This window comes from Dufourea novaeangliae, unplaced genomic scaffold (assembly GCF_001272555.1).
Source record: "Dufourea novaeangliae isolate 0120121106 unplaced genomic scaffold, ASM127255v1 scaffold147, whole genome shotgun sequence".
NCBI classification, from domain to species: Eukaryota; Metazoa; Arthropoda; class Insecta; order Hymenoptera; family Halictidae; genus Dufourea; species Dufourea novaeangliae.
The window spans coordinates 103,949-131,155 of record NW_015374029.1 but is presented as its reverse complement, the minus strand read 5'-3'; the positions used below and the strand labels follow the sequence as shown (position 1 = coordinate 131,155).

Here is a 27,207-nt window from a genome sequence, read left to right as displayed (position 1 = left end):
TATAAAGTCACAGTAGCTCCTGGAGACACTATACCATAGTTCGAGAAACTTCGCTATAATTGTATAATTGTAAGTATCCGAATATTCGAACTATTCAAATGATTCGAATAATTTCGAATACGAATAATTTTTAATAATACCAATAATAGCTCTCCTTTCAAAATTTATAACTTCACCAAAGAATAGCGAAAATTCAAATTTAACGTTGGAAAAACAAATAATTGTAAAGGCCAATGTGAAAAGACTTTCATGATAAAGTGTGAAATGATATATTATGTTCAGACTCCTATTCAATACAGTCCAAAATTCAGTCACTTCAAATATTCAAATACTCCGAATAATGCGAATATTTTGAATACTTCAAATACTTCGAATATTGCGATCTAGATCAGATACCTAGAACAGATTCCTATTCAGTACAATCCAAAATTCTATCACATAGAATATCCGAATACTCTGAATAATCTAAATGTTTCGAATACTCCAAATAATTCGAATATATCGAATACTCCGAATGTTTCGAATACTTCAAATACTTCGAAATATTCGAATGATTCGTATACTTCGAAATACTCGAATGATTCGGATACTTCGAAATACTCGAATGATTCGAATATAAAATTCGAATTCTACTGCTATTCGAATATTTGTAACAGTCCTAGTCAATTCGCCCGTCCACTACTCTCTACTACTACGTCACACGGACCTTCCACCCTACGTTCGCCCTAGTTCAGGCAACCCTGCGCCCACGGAGAGTTTCTTCTACGGGATCTGGCTAATTCCTATTTTGCGGCGATCCGTGGAGAAGCGTTTCACAGCATGCAGCGGTGGCTAGGTGGGGGGATGGTGGTGATCGCGGCAGAGATCAAAGCAAACTACCCGTCGGGATTAGGACCCCCTGATCCTTGATGGTGATGATGGGGTCGTTGGTCGTCGCGTGTCGGTTCCCCCCGACGCGGGGACACAGTAAAACGGATACAAGTGAACAGGGAGAGAGTGAGACAGACAGAGAGAGGGTTCAGATAGAGACTGCTCCACATTCAGAGAAAGTGACATGATTGGTATGTCGATGGCGTTTTCGGAAGTGGTGGTGGTGGGGGGGGGGTGAGACACACAGCTATGCTGGGTTCATTTATCCCCCGCATCATGTTGTATCATTCCATAGAGCAACAGTGTGTGCAATGTGTATTGTCTGTGGTGTGTTGGGTAGATTTTGTTATGAAACTGCGCCGCCCGAGTGCCTTGGAAAAAGGACCGAATCGAACTGGCCGTGCGCCCGCACCGAATCCGACGTCTACCAGACCCGAAAATGGGACATATATCCTCTTGGGGCAGGTAGCTAAAGTATCTAGGGCTATCCTCTATACATGCTCTACTTTCTCCTCTAGGAGTTAGGGTATTAAAGCTACAGCACACGATAACACAGATCTAAATATCGTGTCGATGTGTAATTTTCTTTTTTCTATTTTTTTCGTACCAACGCCGGATTCGTCGCGTTTGGACACGCCAGCTGCTCGTATACGCGCGAATCCTTTAGACCAGTGTTTCCCAACGTGGGGCGTACGCCCGACCGAGGAGCAATTTGAATATTTCCAGGGGACAATGAGCGAATTATTGATATTCGTCACCTCATTTGTGCCTTTTTGTTATTTCAACTAGCTATTAAGCTTTTTCAGAACTTAATTCGCTATTATTCTAGGGGAGCATCGAGATTTTTTAAGTGTTCAGGTGGAGCACGATCCAAAAAAGGTTAGGAAACACTGCTTTAGACGGTTACCGATCGAGAGACTTGTTGCTCTCCGGGTTTTGTCTTTGCTGTTTTCTTTTCATCTTTTTCTTTTTTCGAAGTTATCATCAAATATGACATCTCACAGGGAGCGGTGTCGAGAAAGAGTCCTTTCGTGATACCTGGTAATCGCGTATTATGCACTCCCATTATCATCATACACGGTGATCACCGACCGACAGAGCACCGCCGGTTCGGTTATTCACTAAGGGGTGGTTATATTATTATGGACACGATGATGTTGATGACGATGACGATGTATTATTTTCTAGGCGACGGACACTCTGAACGCGACAAACAACTATAAGAAGCTGGATTACACGTGATGTATATATGAGATTAGTTAAACGGAGTTGGGGGGGGGGAGAGATGGTCAGTAAACACCACCTAGAAATAAAATACACATTACAGACATCGACACAACCGGGCACGGCAGTTAAATCAGCAGGATACTCAATCGGCGTCGTCTAGCAGTCTTTGATCTCTCTCTATATGTGTGTGTGGGTGTGTGTCTTATTCGCGCGTTGTTTCTATTTAATTCTCTACGTGTGTTTTTCTGTACATAAACACACACACACACGCACACGCATTTACATACAGAGTGAGGCACCTAACCCAGTCCAGTTGAATATCTCGGTTGTTGCTGGTGATAGAAAAAAAATGTGTCAGACCAAACTTGCATGGTATCGAGGAGTGCATAATTTGATGTGAATAGTTTTTTGATAGGTGGACGCGTAGAGGTCATATGAAGGTCAGTTTGGTGTTTTTTAAATGGAAAGACATGTTTTGTTTACGTGCCTTCATAAATTGTATGTATCTTAAAACGCTCTACTGGATGGTATGTAAAATAACAGGACTTTCCGTTTAAAAAAACCAAGTTGACCTTCATATGACCTCTACGGGTCCACCCATCGAAAGAGTATTTACATTACATTATGTACTATCGAGATACCATGGAAGTTTGGTCTGACATATTTTTCTCTGTCACCAGTAACAGCCAGGATATTCAAGTGGTTTGTTTTAGGTGCCTCACCCTGTATACATGGTGAGTCATTTGAATCGCTCCCTCCGTCGAATATCTTCGAAACTGTTAGCAATATCGACTGATGTTTCGGATGAAAGTTGAATGATTTCGAGCGACGAATAATTTGACTTAAGTATAGTTTCTTTTTGTAGATGGACGCGTAGAGGATGTATGAAGGTCAAATTTGTTCTTTTTTAACTGGGATCGTATATTTTTGTGATGCGTTAATCGATGCAGTTGGTAATTCTTTATTTAAAAAAAAGAAATTCAGTTTAGGAGATACAGTGAGTAGAAAATGTCGTGGCACAAAGAGACCAACGTTTTTTCAAAATTTTACCAAGTGACTTGAGTTTTTTTGTGGAGTTAGGAAGATTCGTTTGCTAAATGATATGTAAAAGAAATTTTGAAGAAGTTTTGCTTTCGACGAGTTTACGACTGAGACATTTCGAATGCTTTGGTAGTTCCGGTGTTAAAATGGTAAACATTCGTATTACTAGTACCAATTCGCAATTTTGAAACTAAAATATCTCCGAAACTAATGGTTTTTCGGCATAAATATGTTAATACTCTTTTAAAGGGAATGACCGGCTGCATCGAATAATGTACTAATAAATATACGATTCCATTTAAATAAACAATTTTGATCTTCGTATATCCTCTACGCGTCCACCTAGAAAAAACACTGCTACATCGAATTATTCGCCCCTCGAAACCGTCCAACTTTTATCTGAAACATTTTTCGGTATTGTTAACGATTTCGAAGATATTCGCGGGCAGGGATCGATTTAATGACTCATCCTGCATATATACATATATATAGATATAAGGTTTATATATTTACACAATACATGTATATACGCGTGTATACATATTTACATGGTATTCTAAAGAGTAGAACTCGATCAATGTGAACGAACGAATGCATCGACACTATGTATATAACAAGATGAGGGCGTTTACTCTAAACTCAAGTCTGATTGATGGGTATCGATCAACTATGCTCGAATCCACGTGATTTCGATCTTGTCGCAACCTTTTTTTTTCTATGAAGCCTATGTTAAATTTAATTAAACTTTCCGTATAGCACTATAAATTTTTGTAAACTCTCGTATATCTTTACACGTTATTTATATCTAAATTTTATCTATTTGTCCTCTACACTTCCGCATACTTGTATATTGTACCAAAGGGTTTATAACCCGTTAATGAATAAATATTATAATTATTATTGTAACAGCGTTTTCGCGGATACGTCGATTAGCCTTAACAGAGCATTATGGATCATGCATTAAAAAATAAAAAAAGGCATAATACGGAAAGAATCATATTTTCGTTTCATCCTCGAGGTGAAAAAACAATGATGTATGGATCACAAATTAAAAACTAAGAAAAGGCATAACACGGAAAGAATCATATTTTCGGTTCATCCTCGAGGTGAAAAAAGAATAATGTATGGATCACAAATTAAAAACTAAAAAAAGGGATAACACGGAAAGAATCATATTTTCGGTTCATTCCTCGAGGTGAAAGAAGAGAACGAAAACACCGTCGATAAGCCAAGATCGAAATCCCGTTCGATCCGAATACGCTATCGCGAAGTTCAACGATCTACAGAGAGACTGTGTCGAAGAGATCGCATACGATCGGGAAGAACATTACGTTCCCAACTACGTTCTCGTCTATTTGGTATGATTAAGGTGTGAGCTACGTCGAAAATAACTCGATGCTCTACTGTCAACTTAGCCATGTACCTTTCGTCAAACCGAGGGGCTCCAAGTACGAACTGTAAACGTGGAGAGACATCGTAAGTGGATTAGTGAACACAATCGCGACGAGATTCCCGGGTGATAAGTAAAACCGCGTGGGCAGATCCTATCCTTTGATTTTTCATACTTTTTTTTTGCGTCTCGTGCAAATCAATTCTGGACGAACGGATAGAGAGATAGAAAAAAATTAAAAATGAAAATCAGCTCCCTCACCCCTTGCCCTCCCTCGATCGCAAGGGGAATCGAAAATCGAATTTATCGATCGTACACCAAAATCGAGAGAAAACTCTAGGTCACAGATTACCAAAATTATGGTTCGTCGTCAGTTAACCCTTTCAGGGGTTATGGTATGTGTACATACCACCCCCTTTTTTCTGTTTTTTTTTTCAATTTTTCCGATCTATTTGTGCAATTTGACAGTCAGTATCTTTGTATATTCGGTTTTGTACAAATTGAACGCGAAATGTTGAATTTAGCCGAAAAAATAGTTGCCATTATTGAATCTGCCATTTTGAATTTTGTTATTCCGAACTCAGAATCGTAATCAGCAACCTTCGAAGACCTATAGGGTGAACGCACCAATGAATGAACACTTAAAAGATTTTATAACTATTATAGTCGAATTTTAAATGATAATAATATTAATCAATATTTGGCACATGAAAATTAGATTTCTTATCTATGTATATCGCTTTATAACGTATAGATTTAAAATCGAAAAATTGGAAAAATATAATTAATTAAATTAATAAGAAATATTACAGATGTCACCAGTGAACGAACAATATTAAGTAAATGAGCATTTTTGACCAGTGGCACGAAAATTGTTGTAATATGAAACAAAGAATTTTTAAAAAATCGATATTTAATCAATTACTTATTTTCAAACGATCTCAACTATTACGCCACGATGATAAAAATATGTAGGCCCGTTTAAAAAACACCGATGACCTATAAAATTCGAGATATAAACTATTGTGCTTATTACAGTATTGGCCCCTTCCAACTAAATAACATTATCCCCTCACATTTTTTTGTATCTTCAAAAACAAGTGAGATATTGAAGATGCACACGTTAAGTGGGACACCCTGTATACAGGGTGGTCAGTAACTGGTAGTACAACCGGAAAAGAAAGTGATGTCTACATCGAAAAATAAGTCGAAAATACAGAATAAAATTTTTCCATCTGAGACTCTGTTTTCGAGCAAATCCACTTTGAAAATCCGTTGGCTACGCGGTGCAATTGAACAGGCCTTGACCAGCGCGTCTGTGCATTGCATTCCGTTTCTACTTACTACCACACGATGAATACACGCATTTCAGATTGATTTTCGAAGTCAATTTTCTCGAAAAACAAAATCTCATATGAAAAAATTTTTATTCCACTTTTTCGACTTATTTTTTCACGTAGAATCACCGCCATTCCCGTTGTAACGCCAGTTACCGACCACCCTGTATAATGTTCATTCACTGGTACCTGTTCATTCACTAGTGCATCCACGCCAAATGACCTACTCTTTTTTCATATTTTCTTCGGCAGAACAATTTGCCCCTGAAAGGGTTAAACACGCGGGTGACAAAAACTTCCTCTCCAATCTGATCCCCAAGGAACGTAACAGCGAGAAATAGCGTCTAATCGCGCGTGGACCCCCTACGGTGCGCTCTGTCGTGACACAGAAACTAGGTCCGAACCGATACGAAGCGACACACTGAAAGAATTTCAAGCACGATCAACAACACACACGGCCGACTCCTTGGGGAGGGGGGCGAGGGTAACCGTCAATGCCGTGTGACACACAGCAGTCGTTACGGCAAGCAACCGGGTTTTTGGCCCAAGTTCAAATTCCTCGCGGCTCAGAGCCCGATTCTCAGAATACCATTCGACAATTTGTTTTCACCGTCCAGAACGATACACGATCGCGGAAGCATCTAATACCCTCCCCCCTTTTGATAACCCTGATATATTAGCCCTAATCGAATCCACGAGCGCGACGACGAATATCATATCTCGGAATCGTCGAGATCTAAAAGAAAAGGTACATACATACAGGATGTCCGAAAATTATGGGACAAGCCATGACATGCATATTCCCTGTGCCAATACAAATCGAAAAGTCCTTTACCGTTTTGTAATTCGAGGCTCCGTTTCAGAGATATCAGCGTTTGAACGAATTCCAATCAGCTGAGCGGCCGGCACGTATATGTAACCAACCGCTCAACTGATTGAAGTTCGTTCAGCCGTTAATATCTCGGAAATGGAGCTTCGAATTACAAAACAGTAAAGGACTTTTCGATTTGTATTACCATGGGGTATACGCATGACGCGCCTTGTCCCATCATTTCGGGACACCCTGTATACGCCGAAGAGGGACACACGTGGTTCTCTCATGTTTCGCGGCGCGCGTTTTCGCGACGACGATCAGCAACTCACCCTTGCGGCGATCGAGGTGGTCGGTTTCTCGAGCAGATCCCACAGCCATTTCTGGTACTGCGCGCACTTGCCCTCCCCGAACTCCTCCTCCTCCCGTTGCCTGAGGGACTCCGCCTCCTTTCGCATCTCTTCGTGCACGTGCTCCTTACGTTGATGGTACTTGTGCTGGCAACAGCTCTCCAGATAGAGCTCGTCGACGCCCCAGTACTCGAGATCGTCGCTGAACGCCAATACGCACATCTCGTCGACCAGATGCAGCTTCCCGGTCCGATAGAAGTTCAGTATCGAGCTGAACGATTTCGGATGACGATCGAAGAAGTATTCGTTGTCGATCAACGAGTAATCGTCGCACAGCTCGGTGATCGCCTCGTGGGTGTTGCAGTCCTTCAAACGGCCGAGACGCGTGTGCGGCAACCGTTCCAGGGTACGCCAGAGGACCTCATGTTTCACCCCGCCCACGTTGATCGAGACGCGACGATTCAGGGCTTTCGATCGCATGATCATGAACGGCTCGGGTGGTAGCGATGTCATCGATCGCGAAAATGCCCGTTGCTGTTGCATCTGCAACGGCAGAGGCGGCGGCGGTGGCAAAGGCGGCGGGGGCGGAGGGGGCGGTGGCAGAGGCGGCGGCAGAGGCGGCAACGTCACAACCGATCCGACCGCGTTACCACCGACTTGGCCCACAGAGGAGGGGAACGGAGCGTAACGGACCTCCTTGTTCGTCCCACCCGTACCACCGATCGCCGGCCCACCACCCCCCGTCACGCCGACGACTCCTCCCCCCGCGCCGCCAACGGTCTGTTTACCGCTGACGACCACGCCTCCTCCGCCTCCGCCGCCCATGTTCACCACTCCTAACGCAAGAACCCCTCCTCCACCGCCGTTCCCCCCCGTGCCGACAACACCGAAGTTGCCGCCTCCGCCGATACCGGTGCAGCTCGGGACAGTTGCACCGGCCCACTGCAACGTCGTCGTGCCGCCACCCTCGAACAGAAAGCCCTGCTGCTGATGATGATGATAATGATGATCTGTGCCAATATAAGGCACCGTGCACGTGGACGACGAGGTGAGGACCGGGCCCGTGACCACGGTGCCCCCATTACGTTCCCCGTCCGCCAGCGTTGGATCGTCCTCGAATCTCTTTTTGGTCAGCATCAAACGGCCCCCACGGGCCGAGATGATAACAGAGGAGTGGGGCGTGTTCTACTGTGCTCGCGTGTCACGTGTACGCGTACGACGGTGGTTGGTGTATTCGTTCGGGATTCTTCGTCAGTTTCTTCTTCCTTTTCGTCGCCCTCGTCTTCGTCTTCTTCTGCTTCGTCTTCCTCCTCCTCCTCGTCCTCGATACCCTTCTTGCGCTTCATCCGTGCCTACGTCTGTCCTCTCGCGTTGGCCCGGCTTGACCGCGCCATAATCTGAAACAGATTCCGTTCGGGAAATGTCAGCAGAGGGGGGAATGATCGATGAACGATTGTGGGTCAGTGCAATAGCAGAGAGCAACGGCACCGAATATGAAACATGCGGCTAATACGAGATACCGTGGTATAGTAAATCCTCGATGAGTGTTCGAGGACTCCTCAGCCACTGAACATTAAATATTTCACAAACTAATGGCCATACGCGGCTGAAACAGAGATCATTGGCATCGTCATTCCAAGCTGTATCATTGTGCTAAACCTCGTTGCAAGCATTGGAAGCATTCGAACACTCATCGATGATTTCCTGAGTTTTCATAAAGAAATGCTGTGATACTGCAGCAATGTTTACAACTATTAACACTTTGTTGGCGGGAGGGTTTAACTTAATTACATGTATTTATAACATGTACTAAACTGAGAGTGGGCATCTTTTTGAATGGGACTATACCCTCAAATTTTGCAATTCAATTGAGTTCTACTATTATAAAATTGCATTTCTTTAAAACAATTGCAAAAGAAATGGTTCAAAAATATTTTTCTTAACTGTAGAATGGGCGATAATAAAGAAAACTGTATATTATAAGTGGTGTTTATTCGATCTCAGCATGGAGATGAGCAGTGAAGGACGAACTGGCATCCAAAGACGCGACGCATCGTGACAGTTGGAATCGCGCTTCTTTTGTTTCCGATGCCAACGGAATCGCCTCGCCACACTCTTGATCCGCCGTATATCATGCGTCGAGTCACCTCGATACACATACACACATACATCGATCCGTACATATTCCCTACATAACTGAAATAATTTTTATTAGGTACTCTTATGTTTCCACTATAGACACCCATAAAACTTATTTTGATCGGTTTGTTAGTTCAACAGTTATAAAATTGAACCTAGAAAACAACAAATATTTTTTCATGTTCTAACTCCGAAACTTTGAAAGTTTTTTTTTTGTTTTACCTCCAAATACTTAACAACAATTAAAAATTTATGTTGAAAATACGATAAAATTTTGTTAAATATTGTAGTAAACAGATATTCAATCGACGATATTATAGTATGTTTGATTATTTCACTAATTTCCTGCTTCGATAATATTGAACTTCGTAAACTTTAAACTCTGTTTTCTCAGTTCAGAAGCTAGTGGAGATAGAATGATTAAGAACTAGAGCGACGACTGGTGTCGAGACGAACGTGAAACGAATACTGTTTCTCTCTTTCGCCTCTCGTCTAGAAAAATAAATTATTCGGATACCGTAATGTCGATCTTGTTATTAGCTCGATTTCGTGCCAGGATACTGTATACAACGGAATAAAATATAGCGACACTAACAGCCTCGAATAACCCACTGGTCACTACATCGTTAGATTGCTCCGGTTTCAACGAACTCAAGCGAAATGGAGAAAAAATTATACGATCGTCGAACAAAAACATCTCTCGCTTGAGAATTATTTACAACTTATGAGCAATCACGAGAGACACTTTGTTTTAGTAATGATGTCTTTCATTTACTAGAATGCTCATTTGATGCATTAATAATCTATATACGGGCTCTGTGAAATACATATAATATAGGACTATATTTCTATTTTATTCTTAATCCAATGAGATATTTAAGAAAAGATAGAAATTCTTACTTTTGCTCCTGTTTTTATGAGTCACTTTATAAATACTTTCTTGTTTATAAAGTATACGGTGTTATATTTATTTTTATATTTATTTATATTTTTATTTTTTGTATTGTAATTATTTTATTATTATATAATTAGACATAAAATATAAGAATATAATTTTAAAAATTTTACTTTATACCGGGCGTGCGGCTATTGTGCTATCAATTTTTATTCCAATTCTACAGCAAATTCATTCACTCTGATTTTGTCGAATATACTCGTCATAGCTTAAAAATAATTAAGCACAGAAGTGCACGTTTTCAAAATGAAATAAAACGCTTAAAGGGTTAACTTCAATTACTTTTCATATAGTCAATTTCGAAATGAACATATTTTTCAAAATTTGTCCATAAAGAGAACAAATAGGACTATATCCTCATTAAAAAAAAATTCAGCAGTGCCCTGCTATCATAAAATTGAATTTCCTTTAAAAAATTGCAAAATAAATGGTTAAAAAGTATTTTTTCTCTACTGAAATAATTTTTATTAGGTACACTTATATCTCCACTGTAAGTGCTCACAAATCTCATTTCGAACGGTTTAGTAGTTCAACAGTTATGATTTATTTCAAAAAGGTTGTCGCTATCTTTTAAACAACTGTGAAATCAACAATTGTCAAAATTTTGAAAAATCCTTCCATATACGTTTATATGTATATCACTAATGACTACAACATATCCAAGTTAGACTAAAATCCAAAACGTCATTCTAAGAAGTGTCCGAATTCGCGTGAAATGAACCCATGTGGCGTTACACCTTTAGCCCCCCCCCCGCCCGTGACGCAGAGATCTGCGACTACAGGCGCCAACGTATTGAAGCTTCCAACACCTGTAGCTAAACACCGTTCTGTGTATATCACGTGAGCCAGCCCGCGGAAGAATGTCACTAAATAGACACCGGCGGAGTGCTGCGGGTACCCTGTCGTGCGAATGAAAGCTGCAAGACAAACGGCGTGGTTGCCTGGGTCGTTTCTAATGAGGCCAAATATCAAATCTGATATCATCGTCGGCGTGCTACTATTTTCGTGCGTGACACCCCCGTCGCCACAGTCCTTCTTTACTGCTCGCCAGAAGAAAAAAAAACGAAAGACAGAACCTAACGAAGACGCGGTTGAACGGGGAACGGAGGGACGGCTGCTGGGAGTTATTAGTGATGAGACTGATAGGATACGTATTTCTGATATTGAAACAATTCGATACCTAAGTACTCTCGATACTTATACAAAAGTGTCGATACCCGTTTCGATACTGACACGAAAGCATCGGTACCTCTTCAGATACTTATACGAAAGCAACGATATCTGTTTCGATACTTACACGAAAGTATCGAAACCTGTTTCGATACGTCTACGTATTCGCAGAGCGTCGAAGTTTTTGATACTCCGTATCAGCGTTTCAATACCGATACCTCTTCAATCGACATTCCGATGTCCTTTGAAGCGATACCAAGCAATACATGAATTCGAAAGCAACCAAGTAGGTATCGATACCATGAACGATAGAACGGAATTCTTCGAGGACTTTATGAATACATGAATTTCTATGTCATCGTTACAATATTGGTATCACTATTTTCCAGACTTATCAAATATACATTAGTACTTTTCTAGAAGTGTCAAATAGGTACCAGTATTTTTGTAGGCGTATCGATACATGTAACGACACTTTCGTATATGTATCGAAAGAGGTAATCGATGCTTTCCTTTAAGTATTGAAACAAGTATTGATATTTTCGTATATGTATCGAAAGATTTATCGATACTGTCGTATAAGTATGGAAACAAGTATCGATACTTTCGTACGAGTATCGAGAGGGATATCGATACTTTTCGATACCTATCTCTTCGATACTACTCGACACCAAATCGAAATTTACGGCCAGTATCAGTCCCGAACACTAGCGTGATATATTTCGATAATGGAAACCCGAAAATCGTTTTTCCCGCGAACAATTATGTACACGGCTGGGTACTATTTATACCGAGGCGAGGTCAATATACTCTCCCCGACCCAGATACACCGCGAAAATCACCTGTCTCGATAGTCCTGATTAAATTGCGCGCGCGCTCGTGGGGTCGAAAGATCAGTATGCAACGGGAACGATCACGTGTCGACGAAAGGCCACGACGACCATTAACCGTTGCTGCCTCGATAACGGAACGGAAGTCGTTCTTTTGAATTTTCACGCGACAAGACTTCGCGCTAATGAGTCGACAGGTGGACCACGCGTGATATATAGGGAAAGGTTGCCGAATTTGGAGCATCGCCTAGGTAGGGATAAACCGGTACCGTCAAGGTATCGATACTTTTACTCGTAACACGTATCGAAAAAAAATTATCGATATTTACTTAGTCTCGTATCAGAAGTCTCGATACCTACTTCTATCGAAGGAACATGAATACAAATTTTTTTTGTTAATATAATATATTTGAACCAGAATCGAGCAGAATTTTTTTTAATAATATATAGTGGAAAGCTACAGTATTCAAAGGCGTCATCCTCAACATTAAACACTTTATGAGATTAAATAACTGTTCGCCAAATATCGACTCAGGCAGAAATATTATTGTGTTATAAAAATTGGAATTTTTACGTTTAAACGATGAAAAATGATAAATTGCTCTTTTATGTTTTACTTGTTATTCGAAATTCTTGATCTAGATAATGAATTTGTCCCTGTCTAATTTTAACAAAGATATATTTTATTAATAAACATTTATTAACGGACATATATTAACAAAGTAATATAACTGGACGACAAGCACCTTCGCATTCATTAACTTTCATATCGATTACTCGCTCCATTCGGTATGAGTACTTTTTTTCGATTCCGAGTATATAACGCAACCGAAAATATCGATACTAAAAATACTCGGTATCGAAACAAAAGTATCGATATTTACAATAAAATCTCTTTGTTGCATATTATTTTGAGTATTACTTCTTTTGCCAAATTTGAAATACAAAAGTAACAAAATAATTCATTATTTGAAATTGCTATTATTTCAAATGAATCGGTAATATTTGGATTTTCAAATAATCGTGTTGAAAATAAAGTTCCGAAAGAAATTATTTCAAATCATTACTTCCTATTTTCGTTACAAATAAAATTTGCCCAGGTCTGCTATCAGTAAAGAAATTTCCGTTTGACGCAAGTTTTGTTTTTCGCAAAGTCGACGGGTACTATCCGTACCCCTGCATCCACGATCTGTGGAAAGAACGATCGGAACGGTGTCCGATAAGACGAGAAGTGACCAATAGCAACTGCAGACAACCAGTCGGCCTGTTGTAGCGGGCGGCCATAACTATTTTTACCGCGGATTGTGTGACTAATTTGTGATCATGGGACTATTTCTGATCTCCGTTAAATAGCTGGCAGCACACCCCGAGTGTGCCCGATAGCGCCGATTTGTAACGACACGGAAGAAAGAGGGCTATCATCCGAGAATAATGTTCCGGTGTAAGGGTCATAGTAAAAAGTACTTCGCCAATTTCGAATTGATTAAACCTGGAAATTCCAATTTTTATAGTAAAATAATATTTCTTCTGGGTCATTCTAAGCGAACTGGTCCAATTTTATTGCTCGATTATTTTTTAAAAATCTAATTTTTTATGTATGTTTACCCTCACGTGTTGACACTTAAAAACAAGCGTCAGTTTATCCTAATGATTTTTTGTGTGCACGTAAGAACCGTATTTGTGTTGTGGGGAACGTCATTTCTTGCAGTTTCGGGGGTTCACGGAAATTAAAATATCTCAGTGTTTTCTGATCGCAGCAACATGGGACAAGATGCTTGTGTTTCAGAAAAGAACAAGCTACAATTATTGTTGTATACACTTTTATCCTAAACCTAATTCCACTAAGCGAAATTTGAGTTTAGTTTGCAAGTTTGATTACTAAAGAAATGAGACGTTCAATTGAAAATTTCGGCAAGAAGGGATAAAGTCTCAAACTTAATTCTGTTTTCTCTTGATAGAGACAGACCATTTTCAAGAAACAATGTGAAATTATTCGTTAATTATTAGGTTTACCGCCAATAAAGGTCAGTACTTTTTTACTCAAAATTTAACGCTCTTCGACATTTTGGCATAAAAAATATAGCATCCCATTTAAAAAAACGAAGTTGACCTTCAAATCTCAGAGACGCCTCCACTTACAAAAAAAATATATGCATTACATTATGTAGACCTCCAAACCATACAACTTTTCTATAAAAAAATTTTTCATACAATGCATACTTTAGAAGTTATGTATATGCATTACGCTTTCGGTGATTTCATAGAATTCCACGTCCTGAACCTTAAGAAATTCTTACTGAACTATTTCATACAGATCAATAAAATTCTAAACAGCATACTCACTGTATAAAATGCATATTATATCCTAAAAAAGTATAACATAATTAAAAAAAATTAATTCAGCAACTAGAAACATATTTATTTTTCCTATTAAATAAATTCTGTAATGCCGCGAGATTTTCCATCTTGTCCGTAACACGGAGCCTTCGTGAGTCATCCCCATAACCTCATTCTCGTTAAACCAAAAGTGTATTATTGTAAATATTACATCAATTACATTTATTACATTACGTGTGTCTTTTTGTATTAATTGATTTACCAAAAATCAACAATATTTGGAACAAAACAGCCCTACTTCCCAAAAGCTAGGTTAGGAGCGACATTCAAAGACACCGTAATCCGGGGCACCGAAACGTGGACAGGCTCCAAAACTGGGGGCACCGAAATACACGTGCAGTTACGGAAAGAGCTCCGTAATACCCACAAAAACATCTGTTTCTATTTAACTCAATACATTACAAAGATTTAATTTTATTAATTAAAAAAAATTCTTTAAAACAAACAGAATTGTTTAGCAACAAATATTGATTTTCAGAGTATGAAAATTCATGTAGCAGTATTTTTTCGTTAATATGCAATTGCGCAAACTGGCTTAAAGCCTCCGAAAATTGGGAAACATACCCTAAGTAGCAAAATAAACACCTGCGGGCGGCTCGACCCGTCCTTACGTCCCCGACTCTATCGACGAACGAACGAAAAGCCGTTACGAGTACGGGCGAAGAGCAAGACAAAAGAAGGAGGAGGAGAAGGATCGATGATCTCGTTCTAGCAACGGCGAACTGGCCCCCAGTCAGCGTGTCGCGGCGGAACACGGTCCGGTCGCGAGTCATCTCCGGGATGAACCGGACAAAGACGTGATTTTTCCCCCGCGAGCCTTCCTGGCGAGACTGGAGAGGCAACAACTGGGCTCGCATACACTGCACGGTATCCGGTTCGCGCAGATCGATCCTCCGTGGGCGGAAGGAACTGCGCGAAACAGAGCTCACCATGATCTTACAGCGAGAGAGAGTTTCTTTCTTTTGTTTAGGTTCGCATTCAAAATCACTAGCGTGAACAGGAACAAATCACGACATTAAATATTACGATTGTCGGTTGGATATACAGTAAATCCTCGATGAGTGCTCGAAGGTTCCTCGGCAATAACAAGGAGAGATTCCCACTTGTAACGCTGCATTTTTAACACTACAACTACCAGCACTGACAGTATGCTAAGTTAAATTGTGTAATATATTAACACTTAGCTAACCGCGCGCGCAAAACATAACCTTTAAAGTGAAAATCATCGAGGATTTACTGTACAGTGGAACGAGACCACGTAAAATTCCTATTCACTCGATATATTTCGCGTGTAGTGTGTAACTTAAAATGTCACCGAGTGTGGCATTTATCGGTGGCATAATTCCAGACACGGGGTTCTCTCCACACGAGTAAACCTGGGCGTGTAGCCTGCTCGTTATGCGCGACCTGTCTCGAGTTTATCGATTGAATTATTATCCCTCCAGGTTGGTTATTGGGGGCACGTTTTCGATCGTCTACGATGGCCCACGATGCAACCAACAACGAGAGGGGGGGGGGAAGATACTCGACGACCACCTCCTATCCATTTGATAACAAACAACAAACCAACCCCGTCAAATTTTTTTCTAGGAAATAAAAGATCCCTGTTTTTATCGTTTTACAATCCGTTCCATAAGAAAGTGTACGCCAGAACTTTTAAACGGCTAATCGCAGCGCCATCTATCTCGAGACGTTTGAAAGCTTGAATTATGCTATTTTGCTCAATGTCAGCTTTGTTGTCAAGGTAGTCGTTAGTTTTGCCAAAATAAACATTTTATACCATGTATACTAGATATCTCAAGCGTTATGAAGCAGTGTTTCTCGTTGATCATGCAAATGGACCAAAAATCCCCCTTCAGATAAGCTGCAAAGGCATTTGGGAAGTCTACGACGTTCGTCCAGAAATGAGTACAACCCTTTAAAACCGGGGTCGGCAAACTACGGGTTGCGAGCTAAAAATAGATTTTACAGTTTCAAATTTTTTCAAATTTCAAAGTACGCGCTATAACGGGTGTTTAGCTATAACGCTGTTAGTGGCTCAAATATTTACTACTTGGCCTTTTACAAAAACAGTTTGCCGACCCCTGCTTTAAAAAAATTGGAACCGTGGATGATTGCCGGGGAGAGGATTAACCCGTGCGATGTTATCAGACAAGGATACAGTGATCGTTTGCATTTTCCAACGAACCCTTACGGGAACATTACATCAAGCTCCGGTTCAGCTTCGTAGGACGGACGTAGACGTCAGAATGGACTCTGACAGATTAGATAAACATAGATAATTTTACTTTCATACTTTTCCGAAACTCTTAGTTTTCCCTTTCTGTAATCGGGGCCGGTCCTGAGTTGTAGGCCGCCTGGGTGCAAAAATAGTATCGCCGCCCTTATTAATTTAATATTATTTAAATTTTTGATATGTAGTGTTTATTTTACATCTATACATATACATAGTTTTTTTTAACATTTATCATGTAAAAGGTATATTTTTTAATTTTTATTTTGATAGAATGAAACCAAGATCCTTAAAATATAAATGGTTTTATTTAAAATGAATATTTAATTCTACATGTAACTACAAAACTAACGTATAGCTTTTGTAATAATGGTGTTATAGTTGATAATATAGACTATTAATAATCTACACGAATTTCATCCAATAAATATGACTAAATATCATATGCTATTTTGGACTGTCCCTAAGGATAGTTCATACTTGTACATGAGTAGTGTAACACATATTATGTATAAAATTAATTTGATTAAATTCTGTTTCTCCAAAATTTTCATAATTATTAGAACTGTTTTGATTATTATACTTGCTAATTAGAATTTTACATATTATATACGACCTGCGGCCATGGGCGTAGCCAGGTTCCCATACAGGGGGTGGCTAAAAGGCTGTACGTAGCCAGACACACTTTATCTTATTTTTAAAGTGGTAAATCGTTGAAAATGTATGCGTTTTATTAATCGGAGCTGTTGACCGTGTTTCAAATTATACTGCAATATTAAATATTGCGCAAAAATGTTATAACTCTGGGAAGGGGGGGGGGGTAAAATGCAATTTTTTCTTGTAGGGTGGGCAAAAGCAACTTTTTTCCGTCGGCCCACCCGTGGCTAAGCCTATGCCTGCGGCCGTCCCTGGGTTTGGCCACCCAGGTGCGGGGGGATCTTTAGCACCCCCGCCAGGAACGGCCCTATCTGTAATATACCAAGTGCTGTTTTAGACAAGAACATAAAAAATTGTGAAAGCAAATTTAGAAATTGCTACCCGGTTGCCTACACAAGGGTTAACCAAGACAGAAGCAACTGGGAGCTTCAGGGACACACCGACCCAAAACATGGCAGCTGCCTTTGCACGGAATCGAAAACGCAAAATGGTATCACTACGATGGATTGACCGGCATCGTTTCCAGATGCGAATCCCTTTGAGAATATTGAGTCCTACGTGAAGTTTCAACTCAGGAAAAGGCCCATCTACACGGTCAAGCATTGGCGTAACTAGAATTTTTTTTGGGGGGTGAAGCCAAGTCCCCTGACTTTCGCCCATAACACTCCCCATCAGGCATCTACGTAATTTATACCTGGTGTGTGAGTTGCACAAAATAAAGTTACACATTTTACAATAATTATTTACAAATTTGTGTAATACTAAAACAAACAATAGAAGGATAAAAAAATAATTCTTAAAAATAAAAGAAATTTGAGATTGATTAAACTCAAGAGTATATTATGTGCAGATACATATAATTAAAATAATTGTAATACACTTTAGATTCAAATCTTAGTTAATTAAAGATTTGTTAACAAGGTAGTTTGTTTTTCTTATACCCATTACACCAGCACCGCCATTTTGTATGAAAAACAAAGATATTTTTGTATATATTTAAACACGCACATATTGGGGCCCTTGCAACTGATTTCCAGTTTATTTTATTGTATTCCCAGACAACATTCAGTGTCGTACGTATATAATTTTCAAGCGGTCAGGATTAGCTAACCCCTTAAACGCATTTAACCGTCTGAATTACAAGTTGCTCTTAAGTAGTCGTCACATATTTATCACTGTACACTTCATCCCATTCATTTCTTTCTTCTGCGTATATGTTCTTATTTACATCGATCTTTTGTAAAAAAAGACGGACATTCACTCTATATAAAATAAGAACTATCCAACTCGAACGAGTATTATTCCTATCTAGACTCTTTTCCTCGGCATATCGATGCTACTATTAATAGATAACTACCCTTCCTCTTCCGTTACGTTTCAGATTATTGGACGATCTAATTTTAATTTAATCGATCGAAACCGAACCTAATTCTCCTCCGTACGAAGTTTACAGTATCAAGGTTTCTGAGCCCGTCCCTTAAATCGTGTTTTCAAAAATTCGAAATACTTAATTTCCTCATTTTCTTTCTTTGAAAGTGAACCGTCCTCGAATCTAAGAACATTGTAATCTAAAAAAAAAACATAAACAACGAATTAGGGTTGGTAATTGAACTCAAAGTAGAATAAAAACACGCAAACCAACACGGCACACGTTGTTCTACAGATGCGACGCTAGCACCGCCATTTTTTATAAAAAAACTATATGTTTCTGTATATTTAAGCGCACATATACGAGACAAGTTGATTTGCCAAAGTGACTAACTCCATAAAATTTGTAACGAAAATTGATTCCAAATATGATAAGCGTAGCAGCAATCAAACAGTGCTTTGGCACTGAAACGAGACAAAATTCGAGAAAAATGGAGTTAGTCGCTTTGGCTTGTGAACACCCCATATATTACAGGCTTCAATTATTTATTTCCAGTTTACTTTATTGTATTCCTGGAAAAAAATTCACGATGATACCTCTGATTCTCAGGCAATCAGGGTAAACTCACCCCTTACAAGCAAAGACGATAACGACCGTAAAACGCGTTCAAACGACTATATGATTTCCCGCCAATATTCAAGAATCTACTAAATCGAATAATTACCACAGACTTCTATAATTATATACTACACTGCTGAATCCCTAAATTTCGCTTGCACAAAATGTCCTCTAAAAGCGTGTACACTAAACCCAGATAGCACACGACGTCTAATGACGCCTTGAATACGTCTTAAAGGCGCCTTAGACCTAAAATAGCCGTAAAATGGGCGTCTTTAAGGCGTCATGTGTTATCTGGAAAGTATCTAATTCTGCACATGCGCAGAAGCAATGTGATATATATAGTTAATAGAATCTTCATCATATAGTTAAACAGCATATACTTATATCATTTTAACAGGAATTTTTCATAATTTTATTATCTAAAAACAAACTTTGTTTGTAATTATAGGTTAGAGTAACTGTATTATGAAGAATCTATTAACAATATCTATCGCACTACTGCGCATGCGCAGAATGAGATGGTTTGTATGATGTATTGACATTTTATATAAGGAAGCTAGCAATCTAGTATAATATAGATGTCCAGTCAGTCAAAAAAGTCTCCGTACATCCTTTAAAACAGAATAACTTTTTTAAAATTAGACTAAGTAACTTTTGAATTTTTTTTGTGATGTCGGATGGATTAGCCCAGATAGCGCATAACTCTTTGAAGTCCGAGCCTCGGCAATAAAAATGGGGGGGGGGGGCAACAACTGTATTACCGGTAAACCGGCAAATTGGTTTAACGAAATTACAATCCCGACAGCTGAGGTGGACATATGGAACTTGTGCATAAAGATGGGATGAAAGGATTGTTGGTCGATTGGCATTTGTTTTATAACAGTTACGTTTGTTCAGAATCTCCCCTATGTGACAATTACACTGCGGATTTTATCCACTTATGACGTACCTACTGGACTATTTGAAATTCATTATATTGCGAAGTTCGACAAATTTTTGTATAATTTCCACTTTACGCGGGACCTCGTAGAACCTTCAGTGTAGTAAAGGAATTTTTATTGGTTTTCAGTTTCTGGACATAAATCTCTAAAGATCGATGTTTGCATAAAGATCCGCAGTCCAGTAGAAATTATAGGTACGTACACCTTTCGCCTGTTATGCAATCGCTACTCGCAGTTTATTGTTCAACCCTACCCCTCCTCTATTTTACTCCCCCTCAGCTCCGTTGTTTGTGTAATGAAGACGTTGTTATTGTTATTATTATTCATTGTGCGTATGCGCCAGGGTCTGGATCTTGGCTGGGCGTCAATACGACGGTTCTATGGCCAGCAAAATTATTCGCTGAGTGTCGTAAGATACACAGAGAGTCGGCGGTCTCGGGGTATACAGGACGTCTCAAAACAATTGTAAGTCCTTGAAAGGGATGATTCCGGGGGTGATTTGAAACAACTTTTTCCTTAGCGAAAAAGTTCTCCGAGGCTTTGTTAATGAAATATTAACAAAAAACCCCGTCCAATTAGAGCGCGAGTCTGTCAGCTGAGCTCCTGCAGTAACGTTGGCTACGCGCTACCGCGGGAGCTCAGCCGGCAGACTCGCGCACTGATTGGTCGGTGTTTTTCTTTAATATCTCGTTAACAAAGCCTCGGAGAACTTATCCGCTAAGGAAAAAGTTGTTTCAAATCACCCCCGGAATCATCCCTTTCAAGGACTTACAATTGTTTTGAGACGTCCTGTATAATTTAGCTTTTAAGAACGTTCGAAACCGGGTCCAAATCATCTGAGTGGCGAGGCGCCACTGCGAGAATCGGACCGTGAATTTCGGAAAAGAAGAAATTACGACGAAACTAGGTAAAATTTCGTAACACACCCGGGGGATCGTTTACGACGCTACGAGCCGGTTCCATAAATATTATTATTATTGTTTTTCGTCTCTTTGGCTTCTGGTTTTATCGGGTCACTTGGTCAAATGCCGACATTGTAGGGCATTCTTCTTTCTGCCCCGCGTGTTTAACGGTCTAACGGCCACCTAATAGGCCAAAACTGATGGGATAACTTTGAAGGTAATTTTAAAGAAATTTATGCACTTTATTCACGCTTCGCTGGCCGGATGGGTTTAACGTAAGATCATACGCTCAGAGTGGGCTGTATTTATAACATGCACAAAACTGAGATCGGGCACGCATCTTTTTGGGGGAAAATATTGAAAAATATTAAAATTCGCCTGTTTTAAAATGTGACAAAGTAATGAACAACGAAAATTTATTTTAAAAAATTTTTTTGTTTATGTATCAAAAGGTTTAAATAAAATATCAACAAGAAATAAAATGTTGGGGTATCAATAAAAATAAAATAACAATAAAAAATAAAATATTAAGATAGAAAAATTAAAACGATTAATTTCCATCATTTAAGTCATTATTTTACATAATTTAATAATTACGAATTATAAATTATAAATGCATATTCAGAAAAGTTATATTATTATATAATTAAATAATGTTTTAATTAATGTAAATAATTAGTGGTTCTCTTTAATATAATAAATCTTACAACACTTTCCCCTACATAATGGAATTTGGCATTTCGCTTTCTCGAGAACACAAGAGCCCGAAGACAGCTGATTCAACGGTGGTGGTTGTTTATATTAGTCCCGATAGAAAGGCATGGCAATCTCTCAATGGAAAAATACATTTCGGTAATGCACTTAAAGAAACGACACACAAAGGGCCCAAATGGAACCCAGACTCCGTGGATGTTTGTATAACCATCGGAACCGTCCATCTTCGAATGGTCAAGCGAAGTCGAATCGCTCTATGTATTCGCACACACCCCCTGTAGGCAACAGTGGTGAAGATCGATGGTGAACCTAGTCGAACAATAGTGAAATAGGTACACTGATATGTAAACTCAACTGCCGCTAGGGGAAAAAGTGTTATGGGGGAAGAGCCTTTTACCACTTGATAAATTTATTTCAAGAACTGAAATGAATATTAAACAGAATGTTAATTTGGCATACATTTCAATACTTCCCGATACCAAATGGTAGGAGACCCTTCCCCTACATCATTTTTTGCCTAGTGGAAACCGAGTTTGCTCGTGAGGGTACAACCAAGGACTTCTACCGAAACGTAAAATACCGGTATTATACCGATATTTTCAGTCGTACCTTCGCCCTATATAACCCTGTATAAGCCCTACCCTTATAGAAATTGAAAAAATTAGTCCGGCCTCAGTTAGCTTCAACTGTCTGGTCTCCTCAATTTTCAAAATATGAGTTAATATTAGAGAGAGTGCAGCATAAATTTATCAGGTACATTGCCTTTAGACTGGATAATTCTGTGCGGCGTAATGATCACGACTATGAACCTTTATTAAACACACTAAATATGATTTCTTTGTCTGATCGCAGAATTGTCAACGATCTTTCTTTCTTATTCAAGCTTATAAATGGTCCGATCTCATGTCCTCAATTGTTGCAGCTCGTTTACTTTTGTGCTCCTTCAAGGTGTGTTAGAAAGAATCATATATTTTATTATGCTATAGTAAAAACTTGTTAAAATAATGTTCAGGTAATCCAATTTATCGAATCCTGAAATCAGCCAATAAATTCACGAATCTGATTGACTTTTTCAGTGGCTCTATTGAATATTTTAAGGCATCCCTACATAGAGCACTAAGAGCTGTTTAATCTCAGTTAATATTTTATTAAAAATTTCCTATCGCGACTAATTTCATACTGTATAATATATTGTTGTAACTGTTTCTAATCTTATTTTCATTAAATGTTATGTATGTATATTCCCCTTAAATAACTAAATAATAGATCGCGAATCGTGTCTGCGAGATTCTTTTTCATGGTTAAATTCACAGAAACCGAAATCACATGGAAATGTACCTCGTTAACCCCTTAATTAAAGACAACCCTTCTCGTGGACGAATAATCCGACAATGACTTGCTTTTTAACACTTTTTGACATCTAACGGAATGGTAATTTTCGTTACCGTTTTGGAAGTAGCGTACCCGCTTACTGTCAATTGAAGGTACTCGAACGCTAGAGTTTCGGAAATTCTCCGCTAGGTGGTGATAGCGGAAGAAAAATTCAAATTCATCCATGAGACAAGTGATCTGGGTCAAACTCTCTATGACTGGGTCACCGTTGACCCCTCCGACGAACGCAGTCATCGAACTTGATTTATGCGATAACAAGTGTCTCTCTGTGAGATCTTGTTATGGACCAAGATTGACCCAGCCGCCGGCTATGACGATCCGTTACTGGAACTGTCATCGATCAATATTGCTCCATTTCAAGCAAGATTTTGTTCACGTTCTACTAACGGTATTTTCGTCTTTTGAGTATAATATTCTTTTTGTGACTCCTACGAATTTGGTTCCTTGTGTGATCTGCAAAGCGGTTTTACACGGGATACCAAACTGTTAGGACAACCTGTCAAGCCGGCGATTATTTATGAAAAATAAATACAAAACAAAAATACAGGTTTTGGGCAAATCGATTTCGAAGAATCCTCGAGCCACCAGTCCTATGCCTGATTAGTACGTACTTTTTCTACTTACTCTAGTCACCGATGATAATAATAGTATACCCTAATCAATTATCCATCTATCACTTTACACTGAATTATCGTGGACAACTACTGATAACGCATAAAATAAACGAAAATATTAACAAGTTGCTTTTAAACTGAAAATTTACTAAAATAATCTCTGGTAGGTAAACTATTAATCTCTATACAAATAATTTACATAGTCGTGTACATCCACGAAATCTGTATTTACATGACAATACGTGTAATAAATTCGTAATATTGTTATTATTATGTAAGTGAACAGGGACGGGTGTTCCGATTTGATTCGATACTGAAACCATCGGAGTTGCGTAAAATAAGTAGAAGTGTCTTGTGCTGGTCAGACGTATAAATTAAACGACTGTCGACTGCACAGGTATGCGGATTACGTTTCATTATTAACGTCCAGTATGAGAAAATCTTATTATACCTTGTCCAGCTGTTTCTCTTTTTACGTAGAATCAACTGTCAGGTTGTATAGAAAGTTCGGTGACATCTTGAATTTTCGAATTCGAAAATTCGAAACGAGAGTTAACCTCTCACCTTACGCCTTCCCTTCGCGACTGCGCGTCACCTAAGTCACATTATTTCTTAATAATTTACCACAAGAAAAAGGACATCTATGTTCTGTAAATTTGCTGTAACGATTAAGCCACGATGACAACAAAATAATATTTGGTTAGTAAGAAATAAACGGCAGATCACCATACATGTCTCTGGTTTTGAAATTCTATGCAGTTACACAGATCGAAGTACCACTTTAACTACGCAAAGTTTAACCATCCCGTCGTCCCATAAAAATAACTGAAGAAGTTCTACATGCTTTGCATTTATAACAGAGGGGCGAGGGGGGACAATGGTCACCTTCGTACGTTCAAATGTCCATTCATTTTCCACCAAGCAAATATTTCATTTTATTCCAAGCAAAATTAATATCCTGATTCATTTAGTCTCAATAATCTTCACCAGATATCTGACCAAATATTATCACTAAGAAGGTTAAATGTCACCCAGCAATGCAAACGATGAGCGAACAGAAATGTTTTCGACCGAGGATAGAGCCGCGAAATTTTGGAAATAATTATTAATATAACCCGCACATCACTGTGAAACAACGGAACGTCGTGTACTGACAGATCAGTGACAGGGCAGCACATTTTTGGTGGAATTCCGTGCAACGTGCGCGGACTATGACGATTTCTGACAGATTCAAGAGCAAGCAGCTGAGAGTGGTTCCGACTTTATCTGGGTCTGTACGCGCGTTATTCGGGGACAGTATTTGACGCGTGCCGGCACACGGTGCTATAACGAAGCAGCTACTATACGGAAATAGACGTTGTAAGCCAGTAGAAACGAAGCAGCGGGACACGCAAAATTTTTTCACTGACTTACCTCCTCCACTTAAGCACGGTCACCATATCCCCGTGAAGACAAGACGTTGTGCACCATGGTGTACCACCGCATCTTGTCGTGGGCTACCGCGGCGACGAATAAATGCACCGTATGACGAGTAGCGACAATCGGTGACGAAGAGTGACGAGGGGTACACCGTACTACCACCACTTGTTCCACACCAAGCGCTGCAATCGACGTTCGCGCGTCTATCGATTAGGAGATGGACAATGTAGCATAGCTCCGAGAGCTTAGGTGCAACGCGAGAGAACGACTTCACGTTTCTCCATCTCCCCGATGGAACCGAGCGGACGAGACGAGTCTTAAATATGTGTACGGCACATATTGATGCGCGAACGATTCGATGTCGTATCAGAAAATGCCGAGAGAATCGTTTTTATCTGATGTTATTCGAATCGTTCGAGGCGAGACGGTGGTTACGACAGATGGCTACCCACGAACCGTCGCCGATCGTGTATCCGGTAGCGATGACGATACGAATTGTACTACTATTATAGCTGCGACCGCTGTGTCGCCGACAGAGGTATTGTTTGGACTTCAGCCAGATATGCGCCTGCGTCGAGGATTACTGTAATGCTACCCTGTGTCTATCGCGCGTGTGATGAAAACTTGACCTCCACCTATGCCGCCTCGGCTTTCCACTTTTCGCGAGCTTCCGATAGCTCGATATCAATTTTGAATCTGTAGGATAATTTGCGCGTGCGCGTTCCTGCACACCGGATGCGCAGAACGGGCGTATCGTCCTCCGAGGGACCCACGCGGTACGTTCGAATCGATGGCGTTGTTGGTTCGTAATGCGACTGATTTTATGATTGCTTTCGTGATAATTTTTGTAAACTGGCTTATGAAACTGTATATTTGCGAAAACATTCGTAGTTACAGGAATCATGAATAATGTTTATGACCTGGAAGTTATAACTCAGTATAGTGTTCAATGATTCAATAAAAGGTTACTTTCAGTTTTATCGTTTGTCGATGATCTAATTAAAAGTCTAACATATTTACAATCAAAAATCTAGATTACTTATTGGACTTATTCCACAAAAAAGATATGTAGCAACAAAAACCGTAGTATAGGCTACAATAATGAAATGTGTATGGAAATAACAAATAAAGCACAGAAAAATGAATGCTGGCGTCATCTACGACAAAATGTCCAAGCTGCTAGCCAAACAGTATAACAATCTCACTACAAGATGACCCCACCACGCTCATTGGGCGCTCGACTGTAAACAAAATCAAACATTATTACAAAATATCATTAATAAATAGAATAACGAATATTTATTGTTGAACAATATCGATGCCGAAAACTGAAATAAACAATTTGATATTAACACAGTATATTTTTTATTTAATTCAGCCTATATTTCTCTACTTTCTTTCCCATGCCAAATAGCATCGTTCTCCAATAATTAATTAATACACTGTAATTAATTCCTGTTATTGAATAGTATAACTTTGAAGGATTCTAGTAAATAAACACTTCCACCGACTTATGTCATAAACAAGGTCTGAGTTATTCATTCCATACATAAATAAGTAAAAATGTATATAATTTCAAAATTTGACATTTCATTTTAAGACATAAAAAGCAATTGCAATCCTATTTTATTTGTGCTTATTTACTGTTTTATTTGTTCTGTTAAATATACACCTTTTTCATTGAAAACTTGAATGAATAATAAAACGAAATAAATTAATAATAATGGATTAGTGAGATAATATTAAATATAGATATACCAAATTTTATTTACAAGAAAATATATTTCTTTATATTACTCAGACTATTGAAACATAAATAGCTTCATTG

General features: G+C 39.2%; 1 protein-coding gene across 1 annotated transcript in view; it reads right to left on the bottom strand.

Annotated features, from left to right (window-relative positions):
* LOC107189399 (potassium voltage-gated channel protein Shab) overlaps positions 1-25,463 on the bottom strand; it is a 93,096-nt gene extending 67,633 nt beyond the window's left edge. Inside the window, exons 1-2 of the mRNA XM_015577923.1 lie at positions 25,374-25,463; positions 7,009-8,423 (exon numbers count right to left, since the gene is read on the bottom strand). Coding sequence (XP_015433409.1) covers positions 7,009-8,163 — 1,155 coding nt within the window. The 5' untranslated portion in view covers positions 8,164-8,423; positions 25,374-25,463. The remainder of the gene's footprint in view (positions 1-7,008; positions 8,424-25,373) is intronic.
* Positions 25,464-27,207: the final 1,744 nt, after the last annotated feature.